The sequence below is a fragment of the Sylvia atricapilla genome, chromosome Z (assembly GCF_009819655.1).
Source record: "Sylvia atricapilla isolate bSylAtr1 chromosome Z, bSylAtr1.pri, whole genome shotgun sequence".
In the NCBI taxonomy this organism is placed as follows: domain Eukaryota; kingdom Metazoa; phylum Chordata; class Aves; order Passeriformes; family Sylviidae; genus Sylvia; species Sylvia atricapilla.
In genome coordinates this window covers 69,504,895-69,527,406 of record NC_089174.1, presented here as the reverse complement: position 1 = coordinate 69,527,406, position 22,512 = coordinate 69,504,895, and the positions used below count along the sequence as shown (strand labels likewise).

The 22,512-nt window shown below is 37.9% G+C and overlaps 1 protein-coding gene across 2 annotated transcripts; it reads left to right on the top strand.

Annotated features, from left to right (window-relative positions):
* Nucleotides 1-1,655: 1,655 nt before the first annotated feature.
* C1QTNF3 (C1q and TNF related 3) lies at nucleotides 1,656-14,303 on the top strand. Of its 2 annotated transcripts, none has more exons than XM_066339615.1 (6): nucleotides 1,656-1,823; nucleotides 7,045-7,156; nucleotides 9,375-9,529; nucleotides 12,064-12,193; nucleotides 12,894-12,993; nucleotides 14,131-14,303. In XM_066339615.1, the coding sequence occupies exons 1-6, from the start codon at nucleotides 1,740-1,742 to the stop codon at nucleotides 14,288-14,290; spliced, it is 741 nt and encodes a 246-aa protein (XP_066195712.1). In that variant the 5' UTR covers nucleotides 1,656-1,739; the 3' UTR covers nucleotides 14,291-14,303. The 2 variants fall into 2 exon arrangements, with proteins under 2 accessions (XP_066195712.1, XP_066195713.1); XM_066339616.1 differs by having other exon boundaries at nucleotides 1,656-2,027.
* The last annotated feature ends 8,209 nt before the right edge of the window (nucleotides 14,304-22,512 follow it).

Here is a 22,512-nt window from a genome sequence, read left to right as displayed (position 1 = left end):
CCTTGGGAATCCGAGATTGAAATTCACTGCAATCGAATTAAGGTTCAATTAAAGGTTCCTGCCATTAAATCTTTAACATAGGAACAATAAACACAAAGAAACGAAGAAGATGCAGCTCTGCCTGGTAAGCCTGTGGGCTGAGATAACCAGGGAGTGTGGAGAGTGAGTGTCACTGAGACAATTCGGTCTTGTTTATTCTTGGGGGAGCCCACAGGAGCTGAGGTTTCTACTCTTATGCCATACTTGACTGGTGGAGAATGAGAAAAAGGGAAGACCAGCCCTTGGCTGCCCCCAGTAGGCTGGAGGACTGTTGCATACCCCTCGTGTCTGTGGGGGCTAGCATTGTCTTTGGGGGCAGTGGTGCAGGCCCACACTCCTCTGTGTGCTGTTGAGTAGGAAATCAGCATGGCAAGTGGCAGGGTACAGGCCAACACTGACACTCTTTGTGCTTGTGACACCAGCAAACAGCTCCCAGCTGCAAAGGGCTTACTCATCTCCAGCCACTGTCTCTCCTGTGACATGACTTGTCCTGCTGTCTCCCAGAGAAGGAACCAGAATATGGAACAGAGAATCTTTTCTCACCATCATTCAAGTGCTTTCTTACCATCACTCAGCAACCATCACATTGCAGGACTAGGGGTCATTCCTGGGACTAATGCTTTCTTCATTAATGTTGTTGCAGCCATGTATTCGTGAAGACTTGCTCATGGACCAAGGAGCTACTTGCTTTTGGGGAGGTTGGGTGTGCTTGTGGATGCATGTACAGAAATGCCTCCTGCAGTTATGGCTTTCTAGAGAATACTAGTGGGTGGTTCAAAAAGTAAAATAAGGATATTATTATTATACACATATAATTTGATTTTTTTAGTCTGAAATAAGCCCCTGGTAAATTTATATTTACTTGGCAGTCAAAATATAAAACTTGGTTTGGCAATTGCCAAACATTAGGAAAACATTAGGAACTCAAGGGAAAAAATATTACTTGGCCAAATATGTTGAATTAATGTTGAGAAATGAGACTCTGTGAATCTGAATTCAACCCAATTTTTTAATGCTACTTACCTGGTCTCCTTCCACTGTTGACCAACTGACAGAAATTTAATATTTTTCTTCTAGTGAATGAAAAGCATAGTCAGAAACAGCCATTAGGTCAGGTTCATATGCAAAAGCTCCTCTTGTGCTTTTGTTTCCTAATTGCTTTTGGAAGGATTTTTCAGACTGGGCTGACGCAGTTATGTGTGTGAATTTCCTGGCAAATAAGAAAGGTGACTGTGTCCAAAAGACATTTAAGAGTGTGAATTCACAGCCTTTCCATGTCTAATCAAGGAATATAAACCATTAGCCACATGTTCCCCATTTCCATCACATTTTTTCACACTTAAACAAAAACATGCCAAAGGAAAGGTGCTACATTTTTTAATGCCCCCAAATAGGAACCACAGGAGTCCATTAAATGCTGTGGTCATTTGCAGCGTACAAATCAATTTTCCTTGTGGTGGTGAAGTGGTGAATAATGACTGGTTTGTTTAAAGGAGCATGACTGATTTTGGATGAAGGATCCTGTCACTTTGGCATTTTTAGTTTTATTTATTGCATGCAAGCATATAAAACCTGGTACTGGTCTCAGTGCCAGGCTTACTAGTAGAAAAGCTGAAAGGACCACATAACGTCTGGTGCAGCAAAGAGGTTCTCCTTCTGCAAGGCATTTGCTGGACTTCTGAAAATTTATTTTGATTAACATGGCAGAGAAGGATTTCATCAGTTGGCATCTACTGGCTTTATTTTTTCTTCCATTTTGCCTGTGTCAAGATGAATATATGGAGGTGAGCAGAAGATCTTATAAACCAGTGGCCAAAATATTGCAAAGTCACCACCAGACTGGTCACAAAGGTTCCAGAAGCAGGGAAATATTGAAACAGCGGAATCAACTTATAGAGTGGACTGTTGATAATAGCACATCTACAGACCATAAAGTCCTGAGACCAGAGGTAGATGATGTAGAACTGACTACCTCAGACAGAGTCCAGGTACTCTGAATTAATCTTCTAAAGATATCTTTAAAGCTAATGAGATATTTTATTTTTGTGCTAACATTATTAGTGATATATTTATGAAATAATTTTTATTAAAGTTGTGTGTCGGTCTGTATCCTGCTGGGCTGCTTTACAAGATCTCTTAATGAGCTGGTAGAACCAGTAGTGGTTGGGGACACTGATTTCAATACAGGCAGCACTGCTTTGTTCAGTTGAAACTGTGAACTTGTGAAATCATATATTCTGAAGTACAGTTTCTTAAGGTATTGATTATTTAATATATCAAAGTTGTAGATACTGCTAACTCATCTGCATGTGAAGGAAAACTACAGCATTCCTAATTCACTGCTAATTTGGAGTGATTCAATTAGCAGTGAATAATTTTACTTTAAAATTATATGCATAAAGTATATTTCTAGAGCTTGAGACAATGAATTTCTGAATATTTAAAAATTTTATTCTAAGGAGTAGCTTGAAAAAAGATACTAATGTAATGAGTAGATTTAATAATATAAATCAACTGACTTAAAAAAGAAAAAAGGCTTGCAATGAAACTAAATCATCTTCAGTATCTGCATTTTTAACTGAGAATGTTTTTATGCCTTTCATGGCACTTTACATACTATAGTCATTAGTTTATAACATGGGAAAATGGCATAACTCAATTGTACACAAGTTATGCAGTTCAAATTTGAAAGAAAAAATCTGAAAGGCAGAAGATGAAGCGTTTTCTAGCACTAGACAAAACAAAATTCCTCGCAGATAAAGCGGGTTTTTTTGATTGATGTGTTTTAGTAACAGCAAGAACATGAGTGCTTTTTTCCTACACCTGATACAAATATTTGAGTACTGTATAGTTCACCTTTTACCATATGGAGTTTTAAAATTTTTTCAGATCAAAATATGATACTTTAAATTGCCAAAATCAAGGACATGCAGATAGATAAGTGTTGAATAATAACCTATGTTATCATAAACAGAAAAGAGGTTTGATTTTAATCCTGTCCTGGGCATGAAGAACTGTAATGAATCCAAGAATTAAAACTTCACAGGGCTTCGCATTGTGTATTTCTTGGGCAGGAATTAAAAGTTCCTCCAATGCACTCAGCAAAACAGATATTTAACTCTAGCCATGTTAAACTGCACTTGCAGAATATAAGCAGTGTAAAACATAAGGTATGCAGTCTAAAGAGCCAGCCAGTGTGTGCAGACCTCTTCACTGCAAGGGAGAATTTTGCAGCTGTGTGCTGCAGACCACGTACAAAAGATTCCCCTTAAACACTACACAGTTTCAGATAATACAGGATTTAATGCAAAACCCACAACCTTTTTGGGCTCAAACTCTCCCTCAAAGAAAGTGTCACTGTGTTCGGGCTGCATGTGTCTCTCATCAGAGAGTTTAATTCAACTTGTCTGGAACTGCCTGCTGCAGGAACTGGTTATGACAACAAAAACGAGCCCTGTTAGTCTGAGTACAGCTGCTGGCAGTCATTTACCTGCCAGCCCATCTCCAAGAAGCAATCTTTTCTGGGGAAATGATGTGATTTTTGGCTTACTGAAATGAAATGGAGCACTAGCAGATGCATGACAGGGATAATCTATCACACAGTGGCTTATGCAATACATGTTTTCCACTTCCAGACTCCAGGAATTTCTAGGCAGAGGAAGAACAAAGGTGGCACTGACATGTTTTAATTCATGTCAAATCCCTCTCTTTCCCTTGAATTATATGGAAATTATCCAATTCCTATGTTTCTGCTTTTGTGTTTGTTTTAGATGGAATAGCTCTACCAAGCTGAAGATAATTTAGGCTGGGGAATGTCACTCTCTTGCTGAAGTGTTTTAAAGGTCCCATTCCTTGTTGTGGAAAAGAGATGATAGCATTTATCATTACTATTATCTTCATTGCACTGGGTGCAAGGCCAGTTTCCACACTGCTGTTAACTCATGTGAAATATAACGTGCATTTCTCAAGAACAAGATCTCTTACTGGCAAAGGAGAGTCATGACAGACCATTTTTCCATTTCAGGCTGCTCTTTGAAAATCTTTAAGCATCGCTAGCCAAGCAGTGTTTTGCCCTGAGTTTTGGCAACTTTTGTTTGTTTCTTTGCTTGGAAAAGGGGCATGGAAGACCTTAGTGCCCACAAGAGACAGACTATTTTGCATTTTGCAGAACAGAAGCCAAGAATGGTGGAGATACATTACTTGTTTTCTGCATTGTCTTAAATGATAAAACAAAAACTGATAAAATTAATCAGGAAGTAAAAAAGGGCTGGGTCTCCAATTATGACTCATTCACAGTTTTAAATTAAGGGAATTTTATAGACAATCTGTTGCCTAGATTATTCTCCTATATACTAAATCATGGGAAATTCAACAAATAGCCTCAGCAATAGTTCCAATTTTCTATCAGTGTTAGGATATCAATGTGGCAGCAGCATTTCACAAACTTCTAAATCATATTCATGTTCTGCAAGCAAAGCCAAAGATTCACTGACAAAATTTATGCACAAATTGCTGCAAAGGATGCCTTTGGCAAGTAGATTGCAACTAACTTCTATGTCATATTTGAGTGTAATTTTACTTTGGGAACAAGCTTTTTGTTTTAATGTACTCTTCATGAAGTTCTCTGCTTTTAAAGATTAAAAGAAAATCCTAAATATTCATCATCCTTGGGAGCCTATCATGAATAATTTTTTCTCCTAGTGAAAGAACCAATAAAGGTAATAAATTAACTACTTTATGACTTGCATAAACAGCTATTTTGAAACCAGTGGAACTGCTGCATGCAACTAGACTGGCAGGACTTGTCTTATTTCACACCTAAGAACCTGATGAGCCTTTTTTGAGGTAATGCCAAACAGTACTTGGCTATCACCACAACTTGTATCTATTTTATTTTAAAAAAGCTGTTTCTCTAATAAAGTTGTTCAAGATTTCAGTGCATTATCTGAAAAAGACAAATTGCATCTGCACAGAGAGAGTCTCACATGCAGTCCACTCTGCTGGATTCATGTCTTTCCTCAGTTACAATCCACATTTCTAAGTATTTGGATATTTTTTGGCTGATATGACTTACTTGCTCTTGGCAGATGTGTATTTAGCTCATCTTGCCATTTAACGTAATTAAGAAGCACAATCTAAAAAACCCTGGAGATTTTAATCTCAATGCAAAAATCAACGTTATTCTTTTAGGGGGTACAAAATGCTTCACAATTCCAATCCTACTATACTTGGCCCTTTCAAGGACTGAAAATGAGCTGAAAGCAGAGCTGCTTCTCTCATACCACGAAAATTATAACAAGTGTATTGGCTGATCGCCAGTTATGTCCTGCCTAATAACTGGAAGAGACAAAACAGCCAGAAAAATGCAAACAGGTTCTCCAGGAAGAGACAGTTCAAGAGGCAGAACTTATTTTTCTCATTAGGTATAGACCTTGACCACACTCCATAAATATGAAGCCCTTCTGCCCACTGACAAGTCTTAAATTTTCCATAACTCCTTGAATATGAAGGATATCTGTTTAGCTGTCAAGTTGGCCTTTATTCCCATGGTAACTCCACCATCACTGGTTCCAGCTGGACAGGGTATGCATCTGTCTTGTTGGAGGAGTTGCAGTATTTTGGTGGTGGCATGAAATGAATTATATATATATATATATAAATATATATACATCTCCATCCTATATTCTATATTATAGGAGATTTTCTATATCCTAACTTAGATTAGGAACCTAAGTTCCTAAGCCTTCCAAAATCAATGAATTCGAGGGGTGTGCTTGGTATGGTCCAAAACACAGGCAGAAAGTTTCACATGACATCATTATTGACACTGAGGGCAAGAATACAGCATATCTGTGTGTTTATGTGACACCTTCCATCCTGCCAGAGGCTCATTTTCTTCCACCAAATAAGAATAAGTCTGGATTGGGCGAGTAATTTGACAATAATAAAGACAGGAAAAAGAAGGGCAAGGAAGGCAAACAGTAGAATAATTAAAGAAAAGTAGTAGTTGGATTGGTGTAACTATCCCTCTCCAGATTTTAAGAACTGCAGGTTTGCAGGATATTAGGATATCAGGAAAGAATTGTAGGGAAAAGAAAAGAGGGAACAAATGAAGAGGTAGAGAAATAAAATCAAACACTGGACCTTGGCCTTATCCGACATACTGGAAGATCTCTGAAACTAAGTAATGAAATTCAGTCAGAATTGAATGAGTCTCCATTAGTATAAACACAATAATATGGAAAAGAAAACCACCTAAACAAAACCATAATTAAACTGATTACTATAGTAGCTGAGCTGTACATAATAAACTCATTATTTTTTATTTATGCTGCTATATTAGTCAGCATATAGGTTTTTGTAGTTACACATTCACCACTACAAATAATCAAAAGCCCCAAACACCTTGTGTTGTGTTAAGTTCAAAATTTTGCCTTGTGTCTTGGCACTTTTTTAGTGTCTCACAACTTTAGTAGCCTGTAAATACATAAATCTGGGATCATGAAGAGGAATATGCTGCACAGATTTTTTTTTAGTATCTTCTTTGGGTGGTCCAACACAGCTTTATTTATATTTAATGGAGGATAGTTCATTGCTGAAGGTCAAATAAAGTTCCTTGTGTTTTACCACTTTTACAGGAGTGTTTCTCATCAAAGGTCAGTTGAAATGTGGGATCAGGATGTGAACTTAATTCAAATATTCATCTAAATTGCATTACTTGGTATTAATTTATTTTCAAAACCTCCATTATTTAACAGGGCAAATTGTTTTTATTAATATTTGTATAGATTTTTGAATGCTTTGAGAGCTATTCCTTTAAATCTTTCAAAAATAGCATCTTCAGGGACAACTTAACTATGTGAGAATTTCATGCCAGATAAGAACTGTTTTGAAAATTTACGAAGTATATAAACAAAAATAAATAATAAAGACCCTGTAACCAAAATGCCTAAGATCTATGTCCTCCATGAATAAGCTACCTAAAACTTATTCTTGTGCACTTAGCCCCCCCAGCCTGGACCGCAGAATACAGACTGCAGTTCCTGCTGCCGAGGTGACTTTGGAGTTCGACTCTACCAAGGGCCCCCAGGACCTCCTGGGCCCCCTGGAATGCCAGGTAAAGATGAAATTTAATTTACTTTTTTATCAGTCTAATTGAAGGCCATAAATTACGGATTATTCTATGAAATATCAGAGAGTGGTCCAAAAACCAGTATTTGAGGACAGATTCAGGAACAAGTTTTTCTATAATTTCAGAGGAGACAGATTTTTTCAGTTATATTCTAAGGTATTTTTTCCATTGCAAACCTATTTGTTATTAAAATTCAGCTTTCACAAATTCATACTGAAAGTAATCTTATTACATCTCTAGAGAAAATTGGTCCCTCTTAAAACAGCATGAAGTTCCCAATAAACTTGAAAGAACTTGTTCCCTAGAGCTGATTACTGTGATCACCTTTGTATATCCAGCTGTGTTACTGTGTACTGTATTCAAGGGCTTTTCTTCATCTAGCATACTGCTAGCCAATATTTTACAGAAACACAGATGCTTCTGTTCTCTCACAGAAATTCCTTCACTTCCTTCTTTCATCTTGTCTTTCCTAATAAAAATCTTTTTTTTTTTTTTAACATAAAAGATGTGCACAGAAGAACAGCATACACAAAGAAAGTGTATACTTTGATCTGATAATTGATATGGAAATAGAAGAGCCTAGAGAAGGGAAAATGTTGGTTGCATGCTGCTGTAAGTTTGTCACAGCAGCTACCTTTAGGATTTGGAAATCACCATTCTCAAAGCAGAGGTACAACATAAGTGAACAGGTCACTGAAAGACAGAATTGTCTCTTCTTAAAAAGCTTACATCTTCTGTTATCACAATAAAAATGCAATTCAGTGATCCATTACTTATTAATAAACAGTTGGATTTTTAGAAGCAGGATACAATTTTGTACTACACACACATTTTCAAGGCTGCAGTGGGCATACTGGGGCATGGCCTAGTCCCAGTTTCGCCCTTCCCTCGTGTCTCAGTCCCACTTTCTGTCACTGCAGGATACCACAAACCTATGTCTGGCAGCAGCCTCCTGTGCCCTGGGACTTCTGTCTCCTTCATTTGCTGGATTTCATGTTGTTGTGCCTGTAAGGGAAACAGCAGCAGTTATTTTTCCCCTTGATTGAATCAAATGTTGCTTGCAGACTTCTGAACTGGTAGAGCAGTTCTGGCTTCACATAAAGGATCATTCTCGTTATTTTTAAGAGCTGCAGATTCCTCTATCCAAACAAAAATGTGCATAATTTCTTTCACCATCTGGCTTCCTTGTTTGAAGTGGTTTTTTTCTTTCTTAATAGATAACCTCTGAAGGATCAATTCATCATCAGATTTGATCTCAAACAATACTATTCTTCTTGTAAATTTGTAACCAAATTGAATAATCAAAGAACAAGCAGAGTGCCAAAGAACCTTATTTCAGTTCAGGTAGAATTAGAACAATGATGACATTAATTAATCCCCTGAGCCGAAAGGTCAGGCTTTTGCTGCAGGAGGCATAATAATTGCTCAGTGATTCCAGCCAACCTTAAAATCCTGTCAGCTGCATAGACATTTGTTCAGTAATTTAGTCAGTAAACACCAGGAAGTAAGTAATACTGCAGATGCATGAGTATGTTTTGTAATGAGTTTTTTACTAATTTACTCATATTAAGCCATCTCAAAAAAGCTTAATTATAAAAACTTTGTCTCTTTTTAAATCTAGTACTATGCAATCAAATGACTCCTAGCCAGAACCATGCAAATGCACACTGTCCTGTTTTTAGCAGAGATTTTAGAAACTTTAATGCTACAGCCATTCATCATTTGTGTGGATGTATTTTAAAGATAGCAAAATCTTATTCAAAATTATCTTATCCTATCACGATTGACTTAATTTACCAGGAAACTGGTTTTTATAGTAAAGCAAAAGCAAGACTATTTCTGAAGGCTACCCTAGTATGTGTCAATAAAAAGTGGCTTTTGCTTTCTTTGAGGCTTCTGTCTGATGAGGTCTTCTTGCACATCCCCCCAACAAAGCAATGACTCGAGACACCACCAGTTTATACAGCAACACCAAGGCAACATGAGGGTTAATTCCCAAAATCTGTGGCCTTCTGGAAACCTGCTCACCAAAACCTTTACTGTCAACCTGACCACACAGCAGTTTCTTGTCTGTTACAGCTCAGTCTGGGATTTTTGGCACTGAAGAGTACCTGTGTTGCTGGTGGGAGAGGACCCTGTCACACTTACCTGTTAAAATACTATGAATTATTTAAATAAAACAGAAAGCTTTGTTTCCTTTCAGGAAATCATGGAAACAATGGAAATAATGGAGCAACTGGCCAGGAAGGAGCCAAAGGTGAGAAAGGAGACAAAGGAGATATTGGACCAAGAGGAGAGCGTGGCCACCATGGACCCAAAGGAGAGAAGGGTTACCCTGGGATTCCCCCAGAGCTACAGGTACAACATCTCTGGTTCATCTTGGCTGCAACCAAATCTCAGATTATGATATTCTTCACTGAAAACACAGCACCTTATTACTGTTAGAAGCAAATCCTCTTGTAAATTAATACTGTAACAGGCATATAAAACCCTTGTCCTTACTGAAAAATGTGCTTTGCCACATCTTTCTGGAAAAGAAAAGCTTGAGTCACAATCCATCTGAGAAATAGGCAGGAAGAAACATAGATGCTTTCCTTTGAGGGCAAAAAGCCAGTATCTGGGTTGTTAAAGGAGAATAGCAGGGACTATCATTTTCCTACCAAGCTGTATCACATAAATAATTGCACTTCCCACAGCATATGGAAAAAGTAAAGGAGTCATGTTTCTCAGGGCAGCCAGGCTTTGTGAGATTCTCAGGAACACATATATCCAGCTCCTCAAAGTATGGGCTCAAAATTTTCGAGTGCAGTAAGAGTCCTCTAGTTTCAAAAAATACCCCTCAGTAGTTATCTGTGTATTTATATGTCTCTATATATGTCCATATTTTAAATATGTCTGGGGCCATTTATGTTCTGCCTATGAATAACTTATATGCCAGGTGAGCATTTAAATATGGGTTCAAGCCTGAGCTGTTGAGCTCAACTCTTATATTTGCACAATCTCACAGCTTTTGCATTAAATCTTCTTCAAATCCCAGGAATCTGGCAGATGGCAGAGAGTTTGTGTATGTATGTGCATATATATATATATATACACACAGATACATACACATGTCTATTAATATATATGCACATACATATAATATATGCATATATTTGTATAATATATATCATATATACTAATGGTATAGCTGAATATCTTATAAATATAACTTTAGTTACATTCAACATATGTCTTTCTACAATTTTAAAATTAACTACAGCTATTTTTTTCCTGCATAGAGACAATGGTAGTAATGTAATTAAAACTGAGTGATGAAAGAGGATGAACAACAAAAGTTCATATCTATTTCCAGTGCTTAAAATTCCATCACTTCTTTTAGCAGATGTGTTTAAAAATGTTTACAGTATAGCATATTATTTCCTACCATCATAATTAAGAATATTAAAGTCAGTGGCAGAGAAAACACTTTTGAATACAATACTATTTAAAGTACAGGGTTATTTTGAAAAACTTTGTGTATCCATGTTGACCAGCTGCTTCATAATGAGACCTAGGGAGAAAAGACATATTTTTTGCTGTTCTGATCAGCCCACAAAAAGTAGCTTAGGGTCAAAGAGACTGTGAAATGGAATCTAGACAAAAGCAATAAATTCCACCAATCTGCCACTGCAGCTGCTTTCCTTTAACAAATAATGAACTTTGATGTGATCCTGGCTGAGAAGCAAGATATTAAAAATTTGCCGTCATAGAAAATGCATCCATGCAGGGGTAAGGAAAATCAGCCCAAGCTTTCAGCTCACATCTGGAGCTCCTTAAATTTCTGAACAGATGGCTAACGATTTCCGTTGTTGGATCCAGACTTGCATTTGATTGTCTGTTTTGGTTTTGTTCTGACTTGGATCTGAAATCAAAAGGAGTTGGGGCTGTTTTTTTATTTTTTAAATACCAGCATAGCTGGAATCTCACCAAAAAATGTCGTTTTCATGATGGGCAGTAACAGCTGCAATTGAACACTTGTCATTTAAGAAGCTGAGATAGAAATAGAAAGCCAAGACTCTATGTAACCTTCTGGCAACAAGGGGCAGCAATTCTGCTGCTGCCCCATTTATTCACATAATGGGGGTGATGATAGTCTTAGAGAAAAGATCACTCCCTTCCGTCACCAGGCCAGCTAGCTAGGTCATTCCCTGGTATCTTGCTGAGGGTAATTTGTCTGGTGTGGGATGTTTTGTACATCTTCCTATGAAACATTTCTATGGCAAGAAGTGAAACATGAAGCTGAAGCAGTTTTCATCTTCTTATTTTCTGCTCTTGGTCTACAACACCCTCTGTTTTCAAGACCAAGGGCAGCTGACAAGATAGGAAAAACATTGAATATTGAGTCCCAGCTGCTACACTTCCAGAGGACCTCTAACAAAAGTGTTTCATGTATCTCTTAAGCAAGAAACACTAATCTGCATGGATTTTATTCATACATGCAGTTAAAAGCAATATCCAGTTTAAATGCATTGGGGAATACATAAGAACTATATTAAAACTCTTTTGCCAGAAACACCATTCATTTCAATACTATGTTGCTGTTGCATAATTCTAGTGAAACTTAAAAGTAAATAAAATCTGAAATTAAGGTTCTGAACTGCAAACACTTGACCATACGCTTACTTTACAGTCATGAATAGTCCAATTGAATATGAGAACCCTAGTCTTCTTCCAGTTTCATTCAATGGGAGTTTTGTTAACTGGAGCTTATTGGCCTTGGAGCAAGCCCTAGAAGAACATCTCTGTCAGGAAAATAAACAGACTGCAAATATAGGAAAAAATTGGTACCTGATTGCTCTACACATGTGTTTTTGTTAACAACTGCCTGAATAAGGACTGGATTTTTGCAGGTCGCATTCATGGCTTCGATGGCTACTCACTTCAGCAACCAGAACAGTGGGATCATCTTCAGCAGTGTTGAAACCAACGTTGGGAATTTTTTTGATGTCATGACTGGGAGATTTGGTGCTCCAGTGAATGGTGAGCATATGCAAAACAAAATAATGCAATTATTGGAGCCATAGGGAGAAGTGTGGTCAATAAGGACAAAGCACTATTTGACAGCCTTTGCACTCACTCTGCATAGCTCTTGCTACCTGCTTTCCAGAAAAATTAATTGAAAACTGAGCAAGCCAAGTGAGATCTTGGCCAGCCAATGAGACTAGTGCTGACACAAAGGCAGGAGGAAGAGGCATGGCCAGGACTGGGGAGGGAGCAGGACTGTCTGCTTTGCTGCAGCTCTTAGCCATTCAGCCACTGTGAGGACAGAACCATGGCCATGATGTTGTAGCAAGCAGCAGCAGCTTCACAGTTGCCTTCTCCACGTCCTGCCTCCTGTCAATATCTTCAACCCCTTCTTCTTCCATGCCAGTTCACCTGTGAGCTGACTTGCAACAGATGTGTGGCTGGAAATGAGGCATTATAGTTCTTCATGGGTTATTTTTCAGCTGCATCAATCCTCCCTCTTATGCAGCTGGGATGCAGGAAGAACGACCCCTGCCATATGCAGAGTTAAAATTAGTTAGATTTTGGAACACTGTATGCAGAAGCAAAATATCTGCTGACAACTTGAAGGCAGTTTTGTCCACAGCTGTTACATTTTCTAAGCAAGAAGCACAAATCTGCAGCATGATTACTTCTTTCTATGAAGCAAACAAGTTGTATTTTATAACCTTTTCAGGAGTGTATTTCTTTACTTTCAATATGATGAAACATGAAGATGTGGAGGAAGTGTACGTGTACTTGATGCATAATGGTAATACAGTGTTCAGCTTATATAGGTAAGTAAAGGGCCAGGCCATCTTAATGCAAAAAAACGTTTGTATGGATGTGATAGTTTGCTCACATTTCAAGAAATGTAAAATTATTTATTTTTTAAAAGAAATTCTGTAGGGTAAAATAACCAACAAAAAAAAGGTTTGGGTTTCTTGTTGTTGTTTCTTTTTCTGTTTTTTTCTTTTTCTGCCATCCTCAGCTTGCATATTTGGACCATACACACCACAGATGCTGGACCTAAAATTCAGCCTTGATCACCATTTCCTCAAACTCAGGGGAAAGGAGCTAGCACTGCAAGGCAGAGCTGGAGTTCAGTGGTATCATGCTGTCACTCTGCTAAAATATATCTTCATACAAATTTTGCATGTCAGAGAAAGGAAATAATGAAGTGTTCAGTGACTAGTTACAGTCTTGTTAACATGAAGGCAGACAAATTTAAAGTTGGAAAGTGTTTAAACTGCAGTAGTAAGGATGAGTAAGAGGCAAAGGTCTTCCATTTACTGGCCTTTTTATCATTAGCGCACCACCACAGGCTGCTTTATCCTCAATAGATCTTTCCTAAAAAAGTGCTTCATTTCTATTCCCCCTGAAGCACTGATATAAGAAAAGGCAAGAGGTAGAAAAAAGGGGACCAACACTCAAGCAAAGCCAAGAGGTTAGCCAACATCAAATGTACCCATGTTCCAATGAAATGCTCAGTATGGAATGAGCTGCCTGTCTCTGCTTACTGCCTGTGCTGGGAGCACAAGGGCTCAGCTCACATCAGCCTTCTGGCCTAGAGGCATTTAAAATTCACTGGGATGAATTCAAGGGAAAAAAAGCATCACAGGAAATCTGTGGTGTTGTGATCAATGAGTAGTGTTTCTTTTCAAACAAAAAAAATTGTTCTTGTGTCCTGGAAAAAATAAGTTACAATTCCAGAACTTCAGAGAGGAATGAAATACTTAGGTAAGGTGCAAAATTTGATGAGGACATCAAATGCAGAAAGTTGCCAAAATTTCCTTATAAAGCTGAAAAAATGTTGGCAAGTCTTTCAAGAAAGTTTTGCTCAGGATAACGATGTACTTCTTAGAATTTTTTTTAAAGTTGTTTGGTCATTGTTGAGAAACAAAAAGCTGACTTGTTAAAATATTCATCCTTAGCTATGAATCCAAAGGGAAAGCAGATACTTCAGGAAACAGTGCAGTCCTAAAACTCGCCAAGGGAGATGAAGTTTGGCTGCGAATGGGAAATGGAGCCCTCCATGGGGACCATCAACGCTTCTCCACCTTTGCTGGGTTTCTTCTTTTTGAAACCAAGTAAAAAAAGGAAACAACCCGAAAGATGTTTATCTGAAGAAACATATTTTTTTGAACTGGTATATTTCACTGGACTGTGAAACAACATTAGAGCATTGGAGGATCAAGAAGCCTTGTTTTGATGCAATGTGGTGCTACTTGTGTATCAGAGATGAACTGAGTACATTTGGGTAGCTGACACAGAATCACAGAGTATGTATTGTCATCTGGGTTGCACCTATTTAATCATTAAATGTTGTACTGCTCTCATCCCCAGAAGTGAATGAAAAACAAAGGAAAATGTTTTTAAAGAATTTAAAGAGCAGTATACATAAAGTAAATTTAATCTCTAAATATACTTTACTTAAATTTATGTCAGGAATTGAACAAGGGTTTCAAAATTTTCGGATCATTTCTTCAGTTCTTACATGTTCATTTAAGTTTGCATCATGGAAACAAGCCTGAATGTATTTATTATAAGCAGGCTCAGGTGAGACCAGATCTAAAGGAAGAAGTTTGTACTGGATTGGAACGAGCTCGAATTGAAGAAAAAAATGTGAAAATAAAGACATCAAGGATTCAGCTTTATTGCATTCCCATCTCAAACCTCTGAAGATGTATCTAGTGTCATTTTTCACAGATTTTTAGCACATATTTTTGCTTAGTCTCTCTCTCTCTTAGAAGAAGAATGTCAATAGTTCTTGCCTTAGTAGCAGCTTGAAGCTAAGGTAATTTAGTTTGCAGTGTGAAGGGGATCAGGCAAGGGAACTGTAATATTTCCCCCTAGCCTTAGAACTTTTAAAACCTGATGTTACCCAATGGAGGGTGTCAAAGCAAAGGCATATACGCTAGAGAAATCAGGATTGTGATGTTTGGAGCTCCTCCAGAAGGATGTACCTTATAATATTGCATATTTACTTAACAGTGAAGTTGTTGAAACAGTTTTCCTAGCAGCCTTCCAAGAATTAGTATTTCAGGAAAAGCCATTGCAAAGCAGCAGCTAAGCCAGTTCAATATTTAAACTGGTGAAAGCAAATGCTAACTGGCTTAGTAGTTCTGGTTCCAATACACTGGACTACTCTTCAGCTTTCATGTCACTGGCTTTTCAAAATTTGGTATCTGAAATTCTGTTTTGCTATTTTCATTTGAATAAGCACCAAAATCAATACTAAAGTTTGAATATATCTTATTCTGGCTCTCCACACAAAAGTTAATGAAATATAAATTCCTTTTTACAGACATTACATTTTAATAAGATATTACCTGCCATTAATGTATAACAAGGTGGGGTTAAGAAAATATTTATTTGAAATTCTTTTATACCGGACGCAGGTATCAGTATCACAGGTATCAGTATCACAGTTATCACAAAAATGGAGCAAATGAATCAAAATCTGCCCCATGAATTTGTACGTCCTTGTACGTGTTCCTAGCGTATGTAACCACATCTTATGAAGAAAAATGCATGTTGATACTTGATGATTATGACTTGAGATTTTTTTTTTAGTTTTATGCATCAACCACTGAAAATATTAGATTTAATGAACCATTGTCTGATGAGTTTTTATCATTTCTTTATGAACTTGGGTCTGGTCTGTGCCACAAAGGTTTTCAAAACCTGAGACCATGTTATTTTGTTAAGCTTACTTTGTAAAACATATATTTATCCAATAAAGATTAATGGTTACAAAGCTATACTGGTTTGTTCATAACTATATTTACAGAGGACAATAGCATGTCCATTTGAAGACAATAGAGAGATGTTATTTGTAATACACTTTTCCTAAGCATTCATTTTGCTACTGAATGGGAGAAAGCCAGCATTAAGGATTCAAATATATTTTATACATCTCTGTGTGTGTATATATACGCATATATACATAAAATTTAAATCTGTAAGGTTTCCTTTGGAGACTTGCTTTGTGACACGGCCATTTAAATCCATTTTGGTCACAATGAAGCACTTAGAAACTGTATGACATATGTTAATTTTAAGCTCCGTATTATCTTATTATCTACTGTAATGACCACAATATAAAACAAAGTCATGCTTTGCCATACCCATTTTTGTGTTGTTTTCATGAGTTTTGTGCAACTTGGTCTATTAAGAGGGGAAAGTGGTTAAGAATTACCACAAAAGTTTCTTTGACAAACAAAGAGAGTTCCAAGTTTAAAGCTAAACAGTTTTTTACATCAAGGTTATAACTTAGGTTTTGACTGAAATCTCAGCAGTCTTTCTCTGCAAATTACTGCATGCAATCTCAGCTGACTAAGTATCATAATGCTTTACAAATAAATAGTTAACTTACATATTAATTTACTTCAAAAGAAGTAAAGATCCTTCAAAATATAGCAGCTGTGAATATGTGTGTGTATGTGTGTGTTCTTCTTTAAAATTAACAAGCTTCATATTCAGTAAGTCATGTGGAATATATGATCTTTTTTCTCAGAAATGTTCATGAAGATTAGTCATCTTTCCATTGCTGCTGATAATTGAAAGACTCTTAGCAGATGCCCAAAACAAAATGTCTTCTGTCAGAGACTTTTACCCTGTTACAAAACACATGGTATCTTGTAATTTCTGTTACAGCTGAAAAACCTTCTGGAATCTGTAAAGCTGTAATTTGGAGTATACTTAATGGCTTCTTGTCTTTTCCAAGATCAATCTGTATCTCTTCCCCTCCCTGAGCTCCCAGATTTAACCAAAACTTGGCAAGACTCACAAGTCCTTGCCTGCTATGAGTGCTGTGGTTTGGTAGGTGATATTTGACCTCTGTATTAGGTGCTGGCATCCTGGCAACAGAAAATGCTTCTCAACACAGAGCCAAGTTGAGCTCTGTGCTGTGTAAAGCACCACCCCGAAATCCTGGTCCTCCCTTCCCCCAAAGTTCCAGGAACTGCTGTCCTTGCCTGTGACATCCTTGCAAGGCAGCAACTCTCATCTCCAGCTGCGTCATGAGCATTAATTGCTGCATTTTGCAAAACAGGGCTGTGAACAACTCAAGAGATGCTGGATGCACCCCCTTGGCAGGGGAAAACACAACTTCTGTGCAAGAAAAAAATGAACTGGGGGAGAATGTTACATATCTGGGTCCCAGTTTCACGAGTGGTGTTTAAACAAAGTAGACAGAAGTTTAGTCAGAATCTGTGAGAAAAGAAGGAAGTTTACGGTTTTACTTTCAGAAGTTAGTCTATGGCCTGACTGACTGAAGAAGCAGTTTAGACTGACAATGGTTTACAGTCTCAGCCTCACTGAAAAGCCTGTAAGCCAAAGGGAAATCTTTAAATAAAGTAGTACTTTTCTAAAGAGGGAATAAGGAACAAATTTTACTCACAGATCTTTTATTTTCCCCTCTCTTTCACTGAGCTTCCAATGTTACAACCTGCTGTTTTCCGAAGCAGATTTTAATAAAAGTGGCTTTGAATTAATTTTTTTGCTTTCTTCTTAGTTCAGATTATGCAAATGATTCTTTTGTGCTTGGGGAAAAAGAATCACACAAGGACAAAACACGCAGGGAGTCGTTGAGTGGTGTGTGAAAAGACCCATGGTTCTTAATTTTGGTGAATCAGTAGCAAAGTTCCTCTATTTTGCAGTTAGTTCTGCTTCAACAGCCAAAGAAAATACAAACTGGATGATCAGTTTGGATTTAAAAATCTGAGGCAACAAAAGGCTGTCATGCTCAGATACCAGTGAAGAAAGTTACAAACTCTAGAAACTATCCTCATAAATTAAAAGAACTTGATAAAAGGGGCTTAGTATGACCTCTTATATCAAAGGGCGAGAGCTCCTTTAGTTCTTGGGCCAAACCACAGTTTTAGAAGGAATTAGAGCATCTGCAGTCCCCCATTAATTTCCAGTCTTCTGCCACTGGTCTGATAAACTCAGTGCACAGATGTTGAGATGAAGACTTAAAGATGACAGTGGGAGAGGTTCAATTTTGTGCATCTGCATTTGGAATGGAGCAAGCTATCATCCATGAACACATTCACAGAATAATAAAACCCTTGTGGGGTGAGGTTTTATTAAACAAAGAGACTCCTTGTATTAACTGGGGAAAAATTCCACAAATGGAAGGCTATTCTCCTGCTTTTCTGGAAACAGACCATCAGAAATAAAAAGAAATAAAATAAATTCCACAAAAAGCAGTGTTTTAAAAGAATCACATTGCTATAACACCAAGAGTGAAAACACCCATGTTCAAATTATCTTTGACATATCAGCTTCTGTTTCCTGTGAATGCGTGTCATGGTGTGTTCCTCCCATCATCTAGTCACATGCTACTTCTTGGTCTTGTCCAGTAGCAAGTATAAGATGCTTGATGAATAAGAACTTGCTATATACTGGAATGTGATAGGAAAAAATGAATATATGACCATCTTCATTCAGTAACTCCATCCAAATGTACAGTTAACAAAGTGACTTTACTGTAGAAAATAATGCACACTAATATGTAAGACAGAACAGCAGAACTAAATTAACTGCAGCTACCTTAATTTTAGAATAGTTTATAAGAGGTTGGGGTTTTTTTCAATCCTGGCAGTTTTTTGACAGAAAAACCCTCCAGGCTCTTACAGCATAGTAAAGTTGATGAAAGTCAAGGAAGTCTGCAAAGACTAGAATTTCAGGCCAGGAAATTGGAATTCAGAGATTATGCCATCCTGCCACGTGTAAGTCCTGGTCTGCAGCTGAAGTGCTGGATGGAATTTAATTTGTCTACTGTTAACTATTTAAACTAGAAAATAGTAGAAGCATGGTTGTTTTAAGGAAGATTTTTCAGATACTGCATCAAATCAACATTTTCTTTCCTCCAAGACTATGTGCTCTTCAGAATGCTTGTTTTGTTAAATCATTAAAGATTTCCAAAATAAATAACATGTATTAGGTATGCCATAAGACACACACTAAATAGCTCATGGGCAAGATGATGAAAACAGTTCATAAAAACAAAGGCTTCTCAATCCATCTCCCTAGCAATGTAGGAGAAATTGTCTCTGGTGAATGTGGCAGACAGTGCTATCTGGCAGGAATGGCTCACTAGAGATAAGTTCAGGGCAGGGTGGCTAAACAGTGGTTCATGTGGTGTCCAGCATAGGCCTCAAGCTCAGTATTCAGGCAAATAAAATGTGGTAATAATCCCAGTCTAGAGTTTCCAACTTCTACAATAGTGGTTTATAATAGACTCACAGGAAAGTATTTATTTTCTCTTAATTACCAAAAATAAAGATTAGCTAGATAAAGTTTCATGCTATTTTCTTTATCACAAAATCATGAAAGCACAGTAATACCATATGTTGTGTCTCAAAGGAAAGAAAAATATTTTGCTTCAGGTACAAGGGTTGAAGTCCAAAGTACAGAAACCACTGTCACAAGCATCAGTAATTTGTTTTCCTACTTACCAGAGTATCAGGGGCCAAATTTCCAACAATGTAAATGTTAAAGGCAAAGCATAGCTGGGACAGATAACCACTCCAATAACTGACCGGACTAAAAAAAACTTGCATGCTATAGTTTTTCAAGAATATGTCCATTTTAGTGAACAGGGCAGCTTAGACAATTACTTTCTGTGGATGAGACAGAGCTTCTATTTCTAAATCTCTAATTCGTGATCTCAGACAGACTTTCAAGAAGCATGACTTCACAGTTGCTTTAGAAGGGTATAATGAACTCAGGATAGATTTTTTGCTGCTGAGTGCTGGGATGTACACTTGGGAGAGCAGCAATGCGAAAATCTACACTCACACAGAAGCACAGAAACACAGAAAGGCAAAGTGATGCTCCAAAGTGATGAATCTATTGAAATGGCAGAGATTAAGGTGCTGCATTTGGCAAGAACATTGTACAAGGGACAGTGTGTCACAACAGCACAAGATATGTGATTAGAAATGCAGAGTATCACCCACACCATCTTTGTGAATATCAAGAAGTGTTATGCATGGAGCACAGCTTCTATTCAGGCAAGGCATAAGTGTAAGCTTTGTGATAAAGCAACTGCATTTGAAACTTTGGCAAGCTTAGGACACAGAACTACCATCACGAATTCCATGAGAATCTTTAAAGTTCTCAATTTCAGTTTAATGCAGGTATCTTTCAACTTTCTAAAGAAATTCCACCAGCTAGTTACATTTTCAGGCAATTATAGTTACCAAGAGTTGAAATATTATAGTTTTTCCCTTTGCATTTAACAAAACCAATACAAACTGTACACATACCAGTATCTCTTTAGCCATGCAGTAAAATGGATTAAATTGTAAGCAATATACATGTGAAAGAGGAGAATCCAGAGTTTGTGTACAGCTGAAACTTCACATTGGTACCTCAGTATTTTTCCAAAGGACTGAAATGTACAAGTAATTGTAACCAACAAATCCGACATCAAATGTAAAAGTCTGACATGCAGTCTGTATTGCAAAAGTGTCTGCACCTCTGCAAGAAATGTTGATATAACTCACAGTAAAGATAATTTCAGTCTTTTAACACTGACTGTGAAATATGCATTTCACATGATACAATAAAGCACACAAAAGCACTCTGACACAGTGTGGATTCAATCCCAAAGCAACTCCTTTCGTATAGCCATTACCTCAGCAATGACGAATTCATAGGCTCTCCTGTTTGCTGCTGCTTATTAATGAGAAGGATTAAATGGCATCACATAGATGAACATCACACTGTTTTTACTGCATGCTCATGATAGAGAAGGTCTTCTTTTTAACATATATTTTCAGCTGGCCAACTTGCTGCTTCAGGAGAGTTTGCTGCACTCAAATCATTAGCCTTCACCTCATGGTTAATTAGAACATCTGTTTCTCTCTCATGCCGGTTTATTTTTTGGCTTGGTAAAGCCAAATTTTTCAAATTGGAATTAATGCCCATAAAATGCTGCACTCATCTTCCTGGAACTGAAATAGCTTAATAGGGTTCTGACTTAAATGTTTCTGCCACAGATTATCCACTGTAATTTTGGATGACAGCTAAACAGCAGGTGCAAAGGACTGCTCAATTAAACCATAGCAAAATCCAGACATTATCCAGTGTGTGATTACGGTGTTATTTAGATGGGGTAAACTAAAGAGCATCAGGTGAAATCAAAGGTAACACAACAGAAATTGCTTGTTCATATTCAACACAAACTCCAAGAGCTAAAGGTGTGAGGGGAGAAAAGACACTGAAAATGAGTCAGAGAAACACAGTGTTACAGTAACATCATAGTATCTGTGAAAACCAACCCTTATATGGAATAATGTCCCTAAGGGACATGGAAAACAAACAAAACTAGCCAGCTTCATTTGAATGAAAATGCAAATACTTTTCTCCTGGCTATTTACTGTGGGTGGCACCATAGTAGTGGACATAATCGGTGCCTGGACATCATCAGTGCCTGCATTACAGGACCTGGTGTCTGCACAGAAAATGAAGGGTATTCTGGCAACAGACCTGTTATTACAGAATGAGGAAAATTTCTGCATTCATATTAGCAGCCTTTACACATTTTTGTAGTCTAACCGATTTAAAGAAATGTATAAAGTGAGCATGGGGTTGACATGAAGGACTTCTTCGCTCTGTCTGCTTTCTGGTAACCTGAAATACCGGGAGCAGGGTGTAAGTCTAAAAAGCTGTGTCAATACAATGCCAAAGGTTTCATTACCCTTTCTGGATTTATGTCTGCCTGTGAGCAACTGATGTTGCAAGAACAACAGCGCCCAGAGAGCCCTCTTTAAAGAAACATCTGGTGAAAAGAATCTCCAAGTTTTAATCACTTATCCTACCGATACCCCATCGTGTGACCTGGGGGTCTTGGGTGTGTGGGTTTTGGCCCATCCAGGTGCCTCGGGCATGGCTGGAACCGCAGGCCAAGAACTGATGACCCTTCTAAAAACGGGCACAAGGACCTGTGGCCCAGCCAGGGGTTCAGCTGGAGCCGATCCAGCCTCAGACTTCAGAGGTTGGACTTCACGATGTTAGAGGTCTTTTCCATCCGGAACGGTTCTGTGATTCTGTGACTCTCCCGCCCTTAGGCTAAAAGGGTGTAAAAGCCCATGGTTTTCTTTGTTCGGGGTCCCTACACAGAGGCAGCAGATCGCTCTGGGGTTTTTTGTTGTTTGGTTATTGCATCACGGTTAAATTATTTTAAGGAATTGGTCGTCTGAGCCCCTGCTATGGGAGAGCTGGTCTGACTGTGAGTGTGGGGGGCTGTGCAGCTGCCAAGGGGCCTCGGTCCCAGCTTCAGGCGGTGTGAGTCTGACGGC

Coding starts and splice junctions, on each gene's coding strand:
- C1QTNF3 (XM_066339616.1), top strand. CDS start 1,740: ATGGCAGAGAAGGATTTCATCAGTTGGCATCTACTGGCTTTATTTTTT. Junction 2,028..7,044: donor CTACCTCAGACAGAGTCCAG/GTACTCTGAATT, acceptor TTGTGCACTTAG/CCCCCCCAGCCTGGACCGCA. Junction 12,994..14,130: donor ACAGTGTTCAGCTTATATAG/GTAAGTAAAGGG, acceptor ATTCATCCTTAG/CTATGAATCCAAAGGGAAAG.